This window comes from Amphiprion ocellaris, chromosome 8 (assembly GCF_022539595.1).
Source record: "Amphiprion ocellaris isolate individual 3 ecotype Okinawa chromosome 8, ASM2253959v1, whole genome shotgun sequence".
Lineage (NCBI taxonomy): Eukaryota > Metazoa > Chordata > Actinopteri > Pomacentridae > Amphiprion > Amphiprion ocellaris.
The window spans coordinates 34,759,244-34,774,339 of record NC_072773.1 but is presented as its reverse complement, the minus strand read 5'-3'; the positions used below and the strand labels follow the sequence as shown (position 1 = coordinate 34,774,339).

Sequence of the window (15,096 nt, the reverse complement as noted above, 5' to 3'; positions counted from 1 at the left end):
ATTTTTCCCACATTTTCAAACTTTAAAACGGGTCAATTTTGACCCATAGGACGACACGAGGGGTAAAACAAGTCTTTCTCTAGTAATACCTGATTTAACAGGAACTCTTGCTCTTCTCCATCCACAGATGTAGCATTATCCAGTGGCCTTCTATGCCATGACCCCAGCTCCCCCACCCAGGGCTGCTGCTCGGACGGTGGAGTCCTGCTGGGAGGATTCGGGGGCCCTCTGAATCCAAACCTCACCGTCAGCAGCGTGGAATATCTCGGTCCTGATGAGGAGCGTCCCCCTTCAGGTGCGACAGTCTCGCCGTACTCGGTGTCAACCAGTCAATGGGCGTTATGGAACTGCAACAGCAAGAGATGAGGGGAAAATGGATCCGTAAAGTGGCTGGATGTCTTTAGCTCAGCTTGAAGAGATCGATAGGAGATTGTATAAGATTGCTGCAGTCGATTTGATGAGATGCTTGACACCGGTGTGGATATAAAGGGAGGGGTTTTATTCTGCTTCCTGACAACAATGGCTGACAATAACCTATCGATGCTGAGGTGTAATTAAGTTAATGCTTTATGTGTGTGTCATAAGTGAAGGTTTGAATTGGCTGCAAAGATTTTGTGTTTGTGTACTCCACAAAATCATAAAACTGAGGCAATTATGTGAAAACCTATTTTCTATACATACCAATAGAGGGCAGCAGAGACAAATGAATGTCATCCTCCAATCTCATCTGACATAGTTCATGTCATCCAAAAATGACCACAGAGAGACACAATCTGACAAAACACAAAATGACCAAAAAAGGCTCAGAAAGACACAAAATGACTCAGTGAGACACATAACTATCATAAAGATACAAAATGATGAGAGAGACAAAATAAGTACAAAAAGTTGCACAAAGGCCAGAGACACACAAAATGACCACAAAACACCTAAAATTACCACATACAGACTGAAAATGGCCACAAAGGGATGGAAAATGACCACAAAAATGCACAAAAAGACCACAGAAAGACCTAAAATGCCCACAAAACAGTCTGAAAATGAACAAAAAAGAAACAAAATGAGCACAGACACACAAAAAGTCAGGTTTGGTTCCACCAGTCAGAGTTATTCTAGTAACTGCCTCAAAACACTCCTTTATAAGCTGTTTCCACATCGTGTTTCCAGCTACATTATAATCATATTTTTTGCCATGAAACTCCTTTAATTTACATTTTTTAACCTATTTTTCCTCCTTTAATGTCCTGCAGTAGCTACCCCTCTCCAGGACAGTGAACGGGTGGAGGAGAATGTACCACTACCGGACCAGGATGGAAATGAGGAGGTGCACCCTGCTGGGGATTTACCTGAGGGGCTGCAGGATCTGGGAGAACAGATGGAAGAGCGATCGGAGGAGGAGATTCTTCCAGCAACTTCCCCACCACAAGTACCTCCAAAACTTTTGCCCCAGCTGAGCGGAGGAGACGGTGAGTGCTTAGAGGGTCATTTTGATTAATATGTATTACATCTACATTCACATAGTGGCTGTTTCTGCTCAGTTTGAGCTCTACGTTGGTTTAAAAAAGAATAAATAACTAAAGAGCACGGATGTTTCTTTGCAACTTCCTTGAATAATGATGAAGGGATCACAACAGTCATAAGATACAGAAAATCTGAGGGTTGTGAAATTATGAAACAGCAAAGTTTGACTTCTTTTAGTCAGATATTGATAAATGTGCCTTCTTTTGACCTCTGGAATAAAACAGTTACTTAACTTAGCTCTGAACTGTTAACGGGGTCAGTTCATGTCAAATCAGATCAGTGTTACTCTACCGTCTCAGATTTTGTAACATACTTTGGCTGAAGGTTTCAAAATTGGGAAATTTTTGTAATTCCACTCTCAAAAAAAAAAAAAAAAACATCTTATCTGGCAAGCCATTCTAAGGCTTCATTATCTCCAGAAATATAACTCCCACAGAAAAGAAACATGGTGAGGATGCAGACAAAAGTGTTTCCAGCAGAACAAAATGATTAAATGACTGCAGCAGAGGACAATTTTTAACCCAGTGTTCCAGTTTCATGTTACTGTGACATGTCAGAAAGGCATAAAACTGGAAGCTGGCTGATAATACTCACCATATGACAGATTCTCCTGATATTAGAGACCTCCAAAGTTGGTGAAATGTCCACCAAAGACTGTATTTTATTAGGAAATGTGGATACATCCAAATATATACACACTTACATGAAATATCTGGGGCTCCAATACCATTTTTGTTTGAAAGTTTATCACTTTTACTAAATTTCAAAGGCCAGTAACTAAATAATTATTCAATCATTTTGTTCTGCTGGAAACATACTTTAAGCAACCACAAAACCAAAAGTTATACAATACTAAGTTAAACAACTGTTTTAACCATTAACAGTGTTTTCTTATCCAAATAATATGTTTAACATGTTTTTAGATATATGTATCTAAAAAATAAATGCAGCAAAGTACAATTTTTCCTTCTTACACTGTTAATAGTAAAGTATGAAATGACACAAAATGGAAAAACTCCTGAAAAGACACACGCTGACTTGGTTGAGCCACTTTTTTTTAGCCATTTCATAGAAAAAAAAACGAGGCTGTAGATTGCAAATTGGCAAGAGGTTTACTCTTTCTCGCCTTCATTTCTTTTCAGGAAAACTTGTTGATGCTTTTCCCCCAGATGTGCCATTGACTTGTTCCATAGAGTCTTATTAGTAAAAATGTAAATGTGTCTCCAAACTTTCCGCTCAGCATCCTAAGATAAACTCTTATCTCATCCTTGACACATATGAGGATAATAAATCAGATAAAAAGAGATTCTGTTAACCGACCTGCTCCTCCTCTGCCGTCAGATTCAGGCCCGGTGTCTCTCCCCACTCACCTGCCCAACTCCTACCTCCCCAAGGAGCCTCCACCCCCCAGGGCCACAGAGAGCCTGGCTTCCATGACCCTGCCGCTACGAGGGCCCCTGGCCAACTCCTCAGGGTCCCCGCATATAGGCAATATGATGCACCCTCCGATGCCCCCTAGCTGCATCATGGAGGAGCTGCAGAGAGCCTTCGCTTCCAAGAACAGACAAGAGAGGTGAGTCTTCCTTTTCTTCCCACCAAAAAATGTTCAAAAAGCTCCCAAAAATGTTGAAAATGTGGAATTTTTCACTGTGGAAATATATATTTTCCCCCCACATTTTCAAACTTTAAAATGGGTCAGTTTGACCCGCAGGACGACACGAGGGTTAATCAGTGAGCAGCATTAGTTTTTACTACATCACACATTATAACTGTTTTCTTTACTACAGCAGAGGTTTATTATCACTATCATTGCTGCTAAAGGTACTGCATAGGTTTAAACATTATTTGTTTAGCAAGAGATGGTACTTGTGTATCCTAAGAAAGTACCAGAAATGTGCAGAAAGTAGCTTGAAATGCATTTTTGGAAGGGAAACTACTGTGTACTGTACAATGGGATGGACAAAACTCAACTACAAAATACTCGTCTTCTCATATCTTTTGAATCATTGCTGCCACCCACAATGTGCATAACCTACAACAATAATACGAATTTCAAGTAGAAAAAAGGTCATTTAGGGGCTATTAAACATAGTGGCCGGGTCATTTTAGACCTGAAGGCAACACGAGGGTTAAATACTTCACTGGCAGCGATGCAACATTGACTTTTACTGATTTTGTGTATTAAATTTACGTTACTATGATGTGTAGGAGTTTGCAGATGCCTATGTAGATGTGTATGCACATCTATGCGTAACTCTATGCATGTGTGTGCATGTGTATACGGACACTCTGAGTCAATGGTCTGACTCTGGACTAGCAGTTAACTCATTTTCACTCAATAATGTGTAATAACTAAGAAAACAACTTCTCTGTGCAATAACACAAATATGGCTCCATTATTGTTACGGTGTATGCACATTTCACATTTTATGCTCATACTTATTCTACTAATTTTCATATTTTAGGACATGTTTTTCTACTGTTAATCTATATATTTTATATAGATACTTATTTTATTTATATATATTTTGTATTTTGTACTGTTCTAAGCTGATCTAAATGAATTACTCCAAGTGGCATTAACAGTAGTTTGAACTGAATTGTCGTCCCACCTGTGTCTCCTCAGTGTCCATGAAGGGTGTGAGCAGGGATCACCCCCTCGGCTCTGGTGTTCAGACGGACGCCTCTCTCGCTCCTGCAGCTCGGAGAACCAACACACGTCGTTCCTGGGGGGCAGCTGTGTGGGAGGTGGAGGCTCCGACTGGCCCAAGAAGGAGGCCGAGGAGAACAAGGAGAACGTGCGGCTGGACCAGTGCTTCTCCAACACCTCGGGCCTCCCCACGGACCTGGACGGCTGGAATGAGTCTGTCATCTCTGGTGGGTTAAAGAGCTTAAAAGGGTGACATTAAGATCCCATATGATCATAATCTATTTTACTGTGTTTCGTGTGTCTTCAAAACTTGGAGGTGTTAACTAGGTGACCATCCAGCTTTACTAACCTGTAAAAATTTCACCCATAAACCAATTAATCAACAGTCATCGAGCTAAAACAAAATTACATAATCCTCACTGCCATTTCAATACTCAGCTGCCTCACAGCCCAACATATTTATTTACTTCCTAGAGATGCTTCTGCTAATTATTCCACCAAGGAACACAGCGGAGTTATGAGACGATCGGCATACGTCTGTCTGTAACATTGCTCAAAAACAGACAAACAGATTTAGACGAAATTTTCAGGGAAGGTCAGAAATGACACAAATGATGAAATGAATACAAATGATTGTTTTTTCTATTAATAATACTCTAAGTCCACTAAGTATGTCTAATACAAGAGGATCTGTCCATAGTGACATACCCACACAGACTAAACACCCAAATTTGTACTTCCCCTCAGCTCATTTTGGTGTGTTTTCTTTTAAAGTTCCACTACTTTACTAATTTGGTTAATTTCCAAGCACAATAGATCACTGTTTTCGCCAACAAGCTCTTAAAACTCTCAGCTCACTGCCTGCCCACCAAGCTGAAGACAAATTTAGCAACTCGCTGATGAAACAGTGGAGCATTTACCAGCTGAAGACACACTATTTCCCTCAGTGAATGTTGATTTAAATACATTCATACCATTAAAATGGAACAATATAAGGGTTAAATCAAGATTTTTGCTGTAGTTTTGGGAATGCTTCAAAAAGGGGCCACCAAAATGCTTCAATGTCATTAATTCACTTGTTAGTTGACACAGTGAATCTGGATGCAAAGACTCTCGAAGTTTATTTTCAAGTCCAATATGCTACAGTACATAACAAAATATTTAAAAAGTCTCTCTGTCCAAATACTTCTTAACGTTGTTGGAATCACTGATTGGAAGGCTTAACTCATTTCGCAGCACGTCTTTGCATATTTTTAGGAGAAGAAAAGCAAGAAAATCTCAACAAAAGGTCTCCAAAGGTTGATAATAAGTCTCATTTCAATGCGTGGTTGCAGGCACACTTCCTCGCAGGCTAAGGAAGGAGTTGCTGGCCGTCAAACTACGGAACAGGCCCAGCAAGCAGGAACTGGAGGACAGGAATATCTTCCCAGCAAGGAGCGATCAGGAGCGCCAGGAAATCCGCCAGCAGATTGAGATGAAACTTGCCAAGTAAGCAAAACGAATCTTCTCGAGATCTGTATCCCTGGAGTATTAGCGATGAATCTTAAGAGTAACTGTGGGTCAATATATAGTTGCGGGACTTTTTCTAACATAGTTGACAGGTATCATAGTTGACATTGTTGCTGTTTTCAGGCGTAAAATCTACATGGCCGCCTATAACCAAACACCACATGGCATTTTTACTGAAAGATTCTTCTAAATATTATATATACAATTGAATAAAATTGAAATTGAAAGTTATTTGTAAAGATATTGTAGTAAACCTGTTGACTACTTTATATTAAATAAGTCAGAAAGCCTTGGAGTCTGGCCAGTCTTTTCTTCAGGAGGAAATGACATCATGTGGAGCAGGTCATGTGATCTGGAATTAATACACTTCCTTAAAAGGTGTTTTTGTAATGGGGAACTTAGTGGAAAGTGATTTCTGGGACACAGATACAATTTGTTATTTTGTGTTGGAAAATAACACAAATGACCACAGAAAAACATAAAATGACTCAATGACACAAAATTGTCAGAAAAAGAGCCAAAACGACCATAAACAGAGTAATAATGACAAAAAAATGACCACAGAGAGACACAAACTGACAAAGAAACACAAAATGACCAAAAAAGGCTCAAAAACACACAAAATGACCACAGAAAAACAAAAAATGACTCAATGAGACAGATTATTATCATATAAAGACACAAAATGACAAGAAGCACAAAATAACTACAAAAAGTTGCAAAAATCACCACAGAGAGTCTGAAAATGACCAAAAAAGAAACAAAATGAGCACAGACACACCAAACAACCACAAAAAGACACAACATAACAAAAATGCACAAAATGACAAAAAATGACCACAGAAAAACACAAAATGACTCAGTGACACAAATAATTATCATATAAAGAAGCAAAATGGCAAGAGACACACAAAATAATGAAAAAAATTGCAAATGACCACAAAAAGACCTAAAATGACCACAAAACAGTCTGAAAATGACCACAAAAAGAAACAAAATGAGCAGGTCATGTGATCTGGAATTAACAGACTTTCTTGAGTGGTGTTTTTGTATTGTAATTTCTCGGACACAGATAAAATTTGCTATTTTCCATATAAAATTTGCTATTTTGCCAAAAAAAAGAAATATGTCATGATTATCTCAACTTAATAAAAAGAACACAATCAGAACTCTTTCTGAATCAGCTCATTTTATTGTTGTTTAGCTAATTAGAAGGTGGTTGTTATTAAATTGGGATGGTTATTTAGTTGACATTTTAGTGATATCCAGTCTTTTTTTATTAATAAATGATTGTTTCCATAATATATAATTACGGAATTTGCAAAGACATGGTCATAATGACCATAAAAAACATTATTTTTTTTTACTTTTAATAAAAATGTATGCAAGATATATCCCATGGACTTCAAAAGTCCCTCAATTATAGATTGACCCTTGTAACAAACTTTGTTTTAGTAATCCAGGCTGACTTATGTCTTCTGTCAGATCAAGAGCTTCTCTTTGCTGCAATCTCTTAATATTATTCTGCACTGAGTAAACAGTTTCCAGGTGCAACTATTCAGTCCCATGGGCGATGTTCTTTTTGCAGAGTAAACCTATATGCCTAATTGCTACAGTTACATAAGACTTAAAGAGTAGGTGGAGGTGGATAAGAAGGCGGATCTCGTTGGATTACCTTATTGTTCTGCACAGACTTGATTCATCTTGTGCAATCTGCTCCCACTCGGAGGAGTCTGCCTGGGTGTAACACTTTGTGCTCACAGCAAGTCCTCATTCTGGGAAGCCTTTGTATTAAATTCCACCCAAACATGTAACCGTTTTATCTGAAATTGAGCGGGGAAGGGATGGTGTATCTATTCTAACCAGTGGGCTGGCCAAATGGAATAAAATCACAGAAAACTTTTTGCACAAGTTCAGTAAATTCCCGTCATTCTCACATTTTCTGGAGTTCAACAAGTGCAGAGACAGTCACTGCTTCCAGGAAATGTGTTTGTACAAGAAGCACTATGAATGTGAGTGCATCCCTGCCAGGGTATTAATAGAATGTTTTTTTTCTAATACGACTGTAATGTCCAAAGAATGACAGCAGTGGTCTCGAATGTGTCACAAGACGCGAGCTTTTTAACACGGCCGTATGAAACAGGGGCACAGCAGAGTGTTATATAACCGGCTGCACAGCGACTCGCAGCCAAACTCAGAACGCCGCCCACCCTTTGCTGAACATCTATCGTCTGTCTGTGAGACAACTAATAATACCGCCTTCTGTATTCTTAGACTCGCTGGAAGAAAATGTTCTGTTGTTGCTCGAACAAATAAAAAAAAAAGGAGAAAAAGTCTCTTCCCTCTTCCATGAGCGAGTGGTGGAGGTAAAGGTGAGGATGGAGCATGGGTGTAGCTTGCATAAGAGCCAGAGAGGTTCCACTTGTAGCACAGCAGTGATAGAAGCTGCTGTTACATAAAACCCCATTTCTACACAGCACTGGCTTCTGCTGATTTCCTCCTTTTGATTTATTGCTGTTTAAATTTATTTAGAAATACAGAATAAATCAGAGGACAATCCTGGCTATATATAGCTCATATCCCTTAAATATAGGAGGGAAAAAAATCCCTCAAGGATTCACACTGAATTACAAAAACCATCCATCACAAGCACCTCTAGATTTCCGCGTGACTCCCACCCTTTCCGCCTTATTTACAGCTCAAGCAAAAAAAAAACCAAAAAACCCACGGTTGCTGTTTGCTGCCGATCAAGCAGAAAATGCCATCATGACTTCTGGTGGATAATAACACCTTGTCTGTCCACAGTGTCAGTGATAGATCACCTTTCTATCTTTAGAGACTCCCCACCTGGCGTTTGTGCTGCAGCCGCACTCCACTGCTTCTAATCTTAGCTCCTGACACTGTTCAATAATGCATCTCCCCATGCATTCCCTACTGTCGGGGAGTTATATCAGCAGAAATAATAGCAGGGGAGGAGGAGGTGGGGGCCCGGCTACTGTACTTGGAAAAAGGAAGAAGAAAGCCGGGAATGGCCAATTTCGTCTCCTCGGCGCAGTTGGCATCTGAAACAAAAGACTGAAAGCCTCTGCCACCCACTCGCTGGTTTCTCAGTCTTTTGTTTGTTTTTTTTTATTCCCTCCCTGGTTGGCATCGTTAGATTTTCTATTCTAACTCGCTTTACTGAAGAACATCCTGAGTGTCAAATGGAGATCCTTGTGCCAACAGGCATTCCTGCGTCATCAGGGGTATTTAGGGGATACCTTTCTTAAAAAAGTTAGAAGGCGGTGGATGAAAAACTGGTGCAGTGAGTCAGTGTGGTGTCTCATGTTGTGATATTCCCTGTCACTACAAATGAACCATCTTCTGCCACCTGACAGCATCAAAGTTATACAGTTTTATGATTAATTTGGCTGGAAATCTGACTTATTCTAGCTTGAAATAGTGTTTAATATTGAAAGGGATGTTTAATTCATTCTACTCACAAAGACAAAAAAACAGAAAGTGGTGTGTGCTATAAATAGCTCCAGATGCTCTGTAAAGCACATAGAGCCCTGTGTGTAGCAGCGAGATCCCCGTTTGTGTGTTACTAGGGAAACTAGGGAGGATTTTCTGCAGGAAAGTCTTAAGGATACAGAGCCTTGTTGCTAAGCAACTCGGCCACCGGGTCAATAATACAGTGGATGGTCGTGTTTGCCGGGGCTTCTGGAGCGATTTTCTGTTTCATCTGTTTAAAATTTGATACAGTCAGGGCTGCGAGAACGCTCTGTCACTTTTTCTGTCGTTTATCGGAGAGTCGTGAAGCAAAGAACCGTCAAGTCGGGCTGTTTCCCACCCGGTGAGATTTTAAGATAGTGCCATAAAACACGATGAATTCCACACAGGAGTTAACAATTTTCATACATCTAAAAATCTGAATAAGAAAGCGATGCGATTCTTACATACTGACTTTTTTGCTAAATATTTAAATTCTCGGTTGTTTGTGCTCCATTTCTTATTGCACTTCTCAGAAGGGAATTTACTGGGGGAGTAGGGCTATTGAATTATTCCTCATGCTATTCCTGGATGTCTGGTCACACTCTTAATTAACAAAGCCTTGGCTGTGCTCATTATTTCATACAGTATTGAGCAGAAACGCAGGATTTGGAACCAAGTGAGAACAATACACTAGATATTTCTGTGACAGGCAGAAAACAAACCCAAGATAAATGCTAATTATGCAGTGATGCTGAGAGTTGAATTTTAGAAGACTGATGTCATTTATCCGTCTATGAAATGCCAAACACACTCCCATCCACCGGCTTGGTGTGTGTCCTGGTCTCAGTCCATGTGACCTAACTTTGATGTGTTCCAGGACAGAACTATAAAGTCTCCGATGTTAGCCCGGGTAAATGGGGATGAAGAGAGTCTTGCTGTGTGGCAGCATTCTGCCCTCTCTGTCCTTTCCACCTCTGGAGCTACACTTTGTTGTGTGTCTCATGCTGTCTGAAGCAGAGCCCTTTGTGCCGTTCACATTTATTATTTATACAAAGTACACAGGGACTCTGGTTAGGGGAAAAAAAGAACTTTGAGACCTTTTGGATGCTTTGATGGCGAGGAAAGTTTATAATAATACACCATTGGGTTGCAGTTGGGTTTAAGTTATAGCACGGAGTCAAGAATAGTCCGGGTCATTATATAATTGAGGGACTTTTGAAGTCCATGGATATATCTTGCATACACTTTTATTAAAAGTTAAAAAAAAATGTTATGTTCATGATGATCATGTCTTTATAAATTCCATAATTTACTATTGAAACAATCATTTATTAATAAAAAAAAAATGACTGGATATCACTAAAATATCAACTAAAAATTTATTATTATTATTATTATTGTTATTATTATTATTATTATTATTATTATTATTATTATTATTATTATTATTAATAATAATAATAATAATAATAATAAGTCCAAATTTAATAATAACCACCTTCGAATTATCTTAACAATAATAAAACAAGCTGATTCAGAAATTATTTTGATTGTGTTCTTTTTATTAAGTTGAGATAATCATGACAAATATTTCTTTTTTGGCAATATATCAAATTTTATAGGGAGAATAACAAATTGTATTTGTGTCCCAGAAATCACTTTCAGCTAATTTCCCCATTACAAAAACACCTCTCAAGGAAGTGTGTTAATTCCAGATCACATGACCTGCTCATTTTGTTTCTTTTTTGGTCATTTTGTGCCTTTCTGTGGCCGTTTTTAGTCTGTTTATGGTAATTTTAGGTGTTTTTGTTGTCATTTTGAAATTTTTTGTAGTTATTTTGTGTGTCTCTCGTCATTTTGTATCTTTATATGATGATTATCAGCCTCACTGAGTCATTTTGTGTTTTTCTGTGTCATTTTGTGCGTTTTTGTGCTCATTTTGTTTCTTTTTTTGTCATTTTCAGACTGCTTTGTGGGCATTTTAGGTTTTTTTGCACCTTTTTGTGCATTTTTGTGGTTATTTTGTAACTTTTTCTAGTTATTTTGTATGTCTCTCGTCATTTTGTGTTTTTGAGCCTTTTTTTGCCCATTTTGTGTTTCTTTGTCAGTTTATGTCTCTCTCTGATCATTTTTTGTCATTATCAGTCTGTTTTGTGGTTGTTTTGTCTTTTTTATGATAATTTTGTTTCTCATTGAGTCATTTTGTGTTTTTCTGTGGTCATTTGTGTTATTTTATAACACAAAATAACAAATTGTATCTGTGTCCGAGAAATTACTTTCAGCTAAATTCCCCATTACAAAAACACCTCTGAAGGAAGTGTGTTAATTCCAGATCACATGACCTGCTCCACATGATGTCATTTCCTCCTGAAGAAAAGACTGGCCAGACTCCAAGGCTTTCGGAGTTATTTAATGTGAAGTAGTCAACAGGTTTACTACAATATCTTTACAAATAACTTTCAATTTTAATTTTCCTCAATTGTACATATAATTTTTAGATGAATCTCTCTGTGAAAATGCCATGTGGTGTTTGGTTATAGTTGATTTTAGGCCTGAAAACAGCAAAAATATCAACTATGATATAAAAAGTCCTGCAATTATATATTGACCCATTATCAGTAAATTCCCATTAATGTCACTAGAAAAATCACAGTACAGGCCCACAGAGCCACCAGCCAGCTCCCAAGCACCTCAAAACCAAACCAATGGCTAAAAACTAAAATGAATCCCTGTACATCCTGAACGTGTGCTTCACTGCTCCTACGACAGCTAAAAGTAACACCAGACCTACACTTGACTTCTATCATCCCTGCAGACCCCACCAATAACTTTCAATTTTACTCAATTGTATATATAATATTTCCAAGAATGTTCTCTAAAATGCCATGTGGTGTTTGGTTATGTTGCTTTTCATCCTGAAAACAGCAAAAATGTCAACTATGTGAGAAAGAGTCCAGGAATTATATATTGACCTCTCTGATTATTTTACCTCCTGTAAAAAAAAAAAAAAACAAAACAAAAAAAAAAAAAAAACGTGACTAAAAATAAAGTGGTGCAACAAAGTGGTGAGTGTGCCAGTAGTCCAGCGTGCATGAGGCTGGGGATGCCGTGAGTGGGAGCCGCTTAGCCCCGCCTCCTGCTCATTATGCATGCAGTAACCAGGGAGACTGGGGGAGTCGCGCCCCGGCAGCCCATCACGACCCACTTCAAAAGCGCCTGTGGCGAATAGTAGAGAGCAGAGCCTGCGCTGCGGCGGCGCTGAGTGGAGTAAACGCAACACGGCTGCACCTGAGATGCAGCAAACTGAAACCGACTGATAAATCCGGTGGAGAAACAAATAAATCCTCAATCGGGAGAATTTTTTTGCGCTTCTTCCGACTGTTCCAGATGTGGGGAGCGCCTCTGCCCAAGCACCACAGCCGGGGTTTGGATGCGAGATGGAAACATAGGGGATTCCTCTCGAGAACGCGCACAGTGAAAAAACTACAGCCGGTTTAACGTAGACGGAAAAACGGAGATAAGTGGACGTGAAAAATGGTTCAAAACGTGGTTCTGGTGTTTCTCCGCAGGAGGCTGAGCCAGAGACCGAATGTGGAGGAGCTGGAGAGTCGGAACATCTTGAAACGTGAGTTACTAGAGTCCAACCTGCTGCTTTATCTCATAAATACTAAGATCTGCATGTAACAGCCTGATTTTAAAAAACACATAAAAGAGGGAAATCTGGGATGTTGTAATTACAATAGGACAGACTGGAGTGGAGTGGAGTACATTATTCAGGAGCAGGAGAGCGCATGACTGCACACCACAATACCTGTCCATTTTCTGATTTATAATAAATAGACTGCTAGTGAAATTCTTTTTAAAAAAATCATTTTATATATATATATATATATATATATATATATATTTATATATATATATATATATATATATATATACACACACACACATATATATACACATATACATATATACATATACACATATACACATATATATATACACATATATATATATATATACATACATATATATATATATTATATTTACACACACACACAGAGCAATGCATGTATATATAGCTGAGGAAGTCAGGATTTTCTTCTGATTTGATTGTTCTAATTTGCTATTTGTCTCTTCTTTTTTCCAGAGAGAAATGACCAGACGGAGCAGGAGGAGAGAAGGGAGATCAAACAGCGGCTCAACAGAAAGGTACAACCTCCACAGATCCATATATTTTCACACTACGACATCATCAAGCAAATTGTTCAACTCAAATTTGACACGTTTGCTGATTTCTTTTGTCTTCCAGCTCAACCAGCGGCCCACAGTAGACGAACTACGAGACAGAAAGATTCTGATCCGCTTCAGCGACTACGTGGAGGTGGCCAAAGCTCAGGACTACGACAGGAGAGCAGACAAGCCCTGGACTCGTCTCTCAGCAGCAGACAAGGTGGGTGTTTGTGTTTTCAGATCATAATAATGCCACATGTTGACCCTTCAACTGCCTCTAATCACTAACTTCCACTTGCCACAAAAACAAGTTGGCTATTTGGGTCAGTGCGATTACAAAAATTCCCCAAATTCTGGTGCTCCTATTGCTCAAGACTGTCAGCATCACATGTTGCAGTTATCAGCTTATCTCACGAAATCCCCTCTACTCTTTAAATTTTTTAGCTCCGATTATATCTTTTCCTCCTGCTGCTGCCACTTCGCTGCACCCCGATGGCTCAGGATGCACTTAGGGACGGTACTGATGCTGTTTCTCCTCTCCTCCCCTACAGGCTGCCATCCGAAAAGAGCTGAACGAGTTCAAAAGCACGGAGATGGAAGTGCACGCCTCGAGCAAACACCTAACGAGGTCAGTGTTGTGGAGTGTATGTCAGTGTGTTTGGAAATGCACACGTGCACTATTCTGGGCTGCAGCCGGCTATATTTAGCTCCCCTTGCTCATCCGGAGAGCTAAAGATAGATGGGAGTGCTTCTAAACTGGGGAGGGGGGAGGTTGTCCTCTGAAGAGCGAGCAGAAGCAGAGAGAGAGGAATTATGAAATGCCACGGTGTCCTTGGCTTAGCTTGCTTGGAAAGCTGGGGTCCTTGTGGGATGTAACAGTGACCCAGAGGGAGGGGAGGACAGGAGGTGCATTTAATGACGGCGCTAAAAATAGCTCCACAGAACTGATTAATGGCTGTAATAATAGCCGGGTGCGATGACAAAGGCACCCTCCTGCTCTCACCATTCGTACTTTTCTCCTTTACACAGTTTCTCTGCGTGTCTCTCTCCAGGTTCCACCGGCCATGAACGTGGGGAGTTTCTTCTGTGAAGAAATGCTGAGCTTAGAAATTTTCCCGAAGCTGCTTAGAAGCCTCTCAGCGGCGGCGGTTCAAAGAGCCTGGAGCCTTTTCGTCTTCAGCGTGTCTTTAACATTCTTCCAGCACCCTTGACTGTCATGTTATCAGTACGAAGGTGTGGGAGAGAAGGTGGTGGTGAAGTTTGCGGCAGCGTGTCCTGGAGACTACTGGTTGCCACGTGGGAGCCGGCTGGTGGAAGACACTTTGGTGGAGCCTCTGACTCTCAGGACAAGAGCAGAGGGGGAAAAAAAACAATCTCGTCGTTCAGTCATTGTTGGGTTTTTTTGTACTAATTCATGGACTCTTTTGACAAGGCGGTGTGAATCCGTGTAGTGGGAAGAAGTTGTGCATGTGACCATCTTCACCTTTTCTTAACTGATGAATTATGTGTCACTTGGACTGCGTAAAGACTGTGCAGTCTGGGGGAGGTAGTACCGGGGGTGAATTTGATATTAACTGTACATACAGTATGTCAATCGGAATGGGACCGTCAATGTCTTCACTGAAAAGAGAAATACCTTTGTAAGCACTACTTGTCTTCAAAATACAAGGTCTTTTTTAAGAATGGCTTCTCTCATTTTTGAAACAATT

General features: G+C 39.7%; 1 protein-coding gene across 2 annotated transcripts in view; it reads left to right on the top strand.

Annotated features, from left to right (window-relative positions):
- The window catches only part of phactr3a (phosphatase and actin regulator 3a), a 48,433-nt gene extending 33,363 nt beyond the window's left edge, over positions 1-15,070 (top strand). For both annotated transcript variants that reach the window (XM_023266985.3, XM_023266984.3), the window contains exons 3-12: positions 128-295; positions 1,251-1,466; positions 2,863-3,094; positions 4,148-4,398; positions 5,506-5,659; positions 12,724-12,779; positions 13,305-13,366; positions 13,467-13,607; positions 13,939-14,015; positions 14,440-15,070. In XM_023266985.3, coding sequence (XP_023122753.1) covers positions 128-295; positions 1,251-1,466; positions 2,863-3,094; positions 4,148-4,398; positions 5,506-5,659; positions 12,724-12,779; positions 13,305-13,366; positions 13,467-13,607; positions 13,939-14,015; positions 14,440-14,455 — 1,373 coding nt within the window. In that variant the 3' untranslated portion in view covers positions 14,456-15,070. The remainder of the gene's footprint in view (positions 1-127; positions 296-1,250; positions 1,467-2,862; positions 3,095-4,147; positions 4,399-5,505; positions 5,660-12,723; positions 12,780-13,304; positions 13,367-13,466; positions 13,608-13,938; positions 14,016-14,439) is intronic.
- The last annotated feature ends 26 nt before the right edge of the window (positions 15,071-15,096 follow it).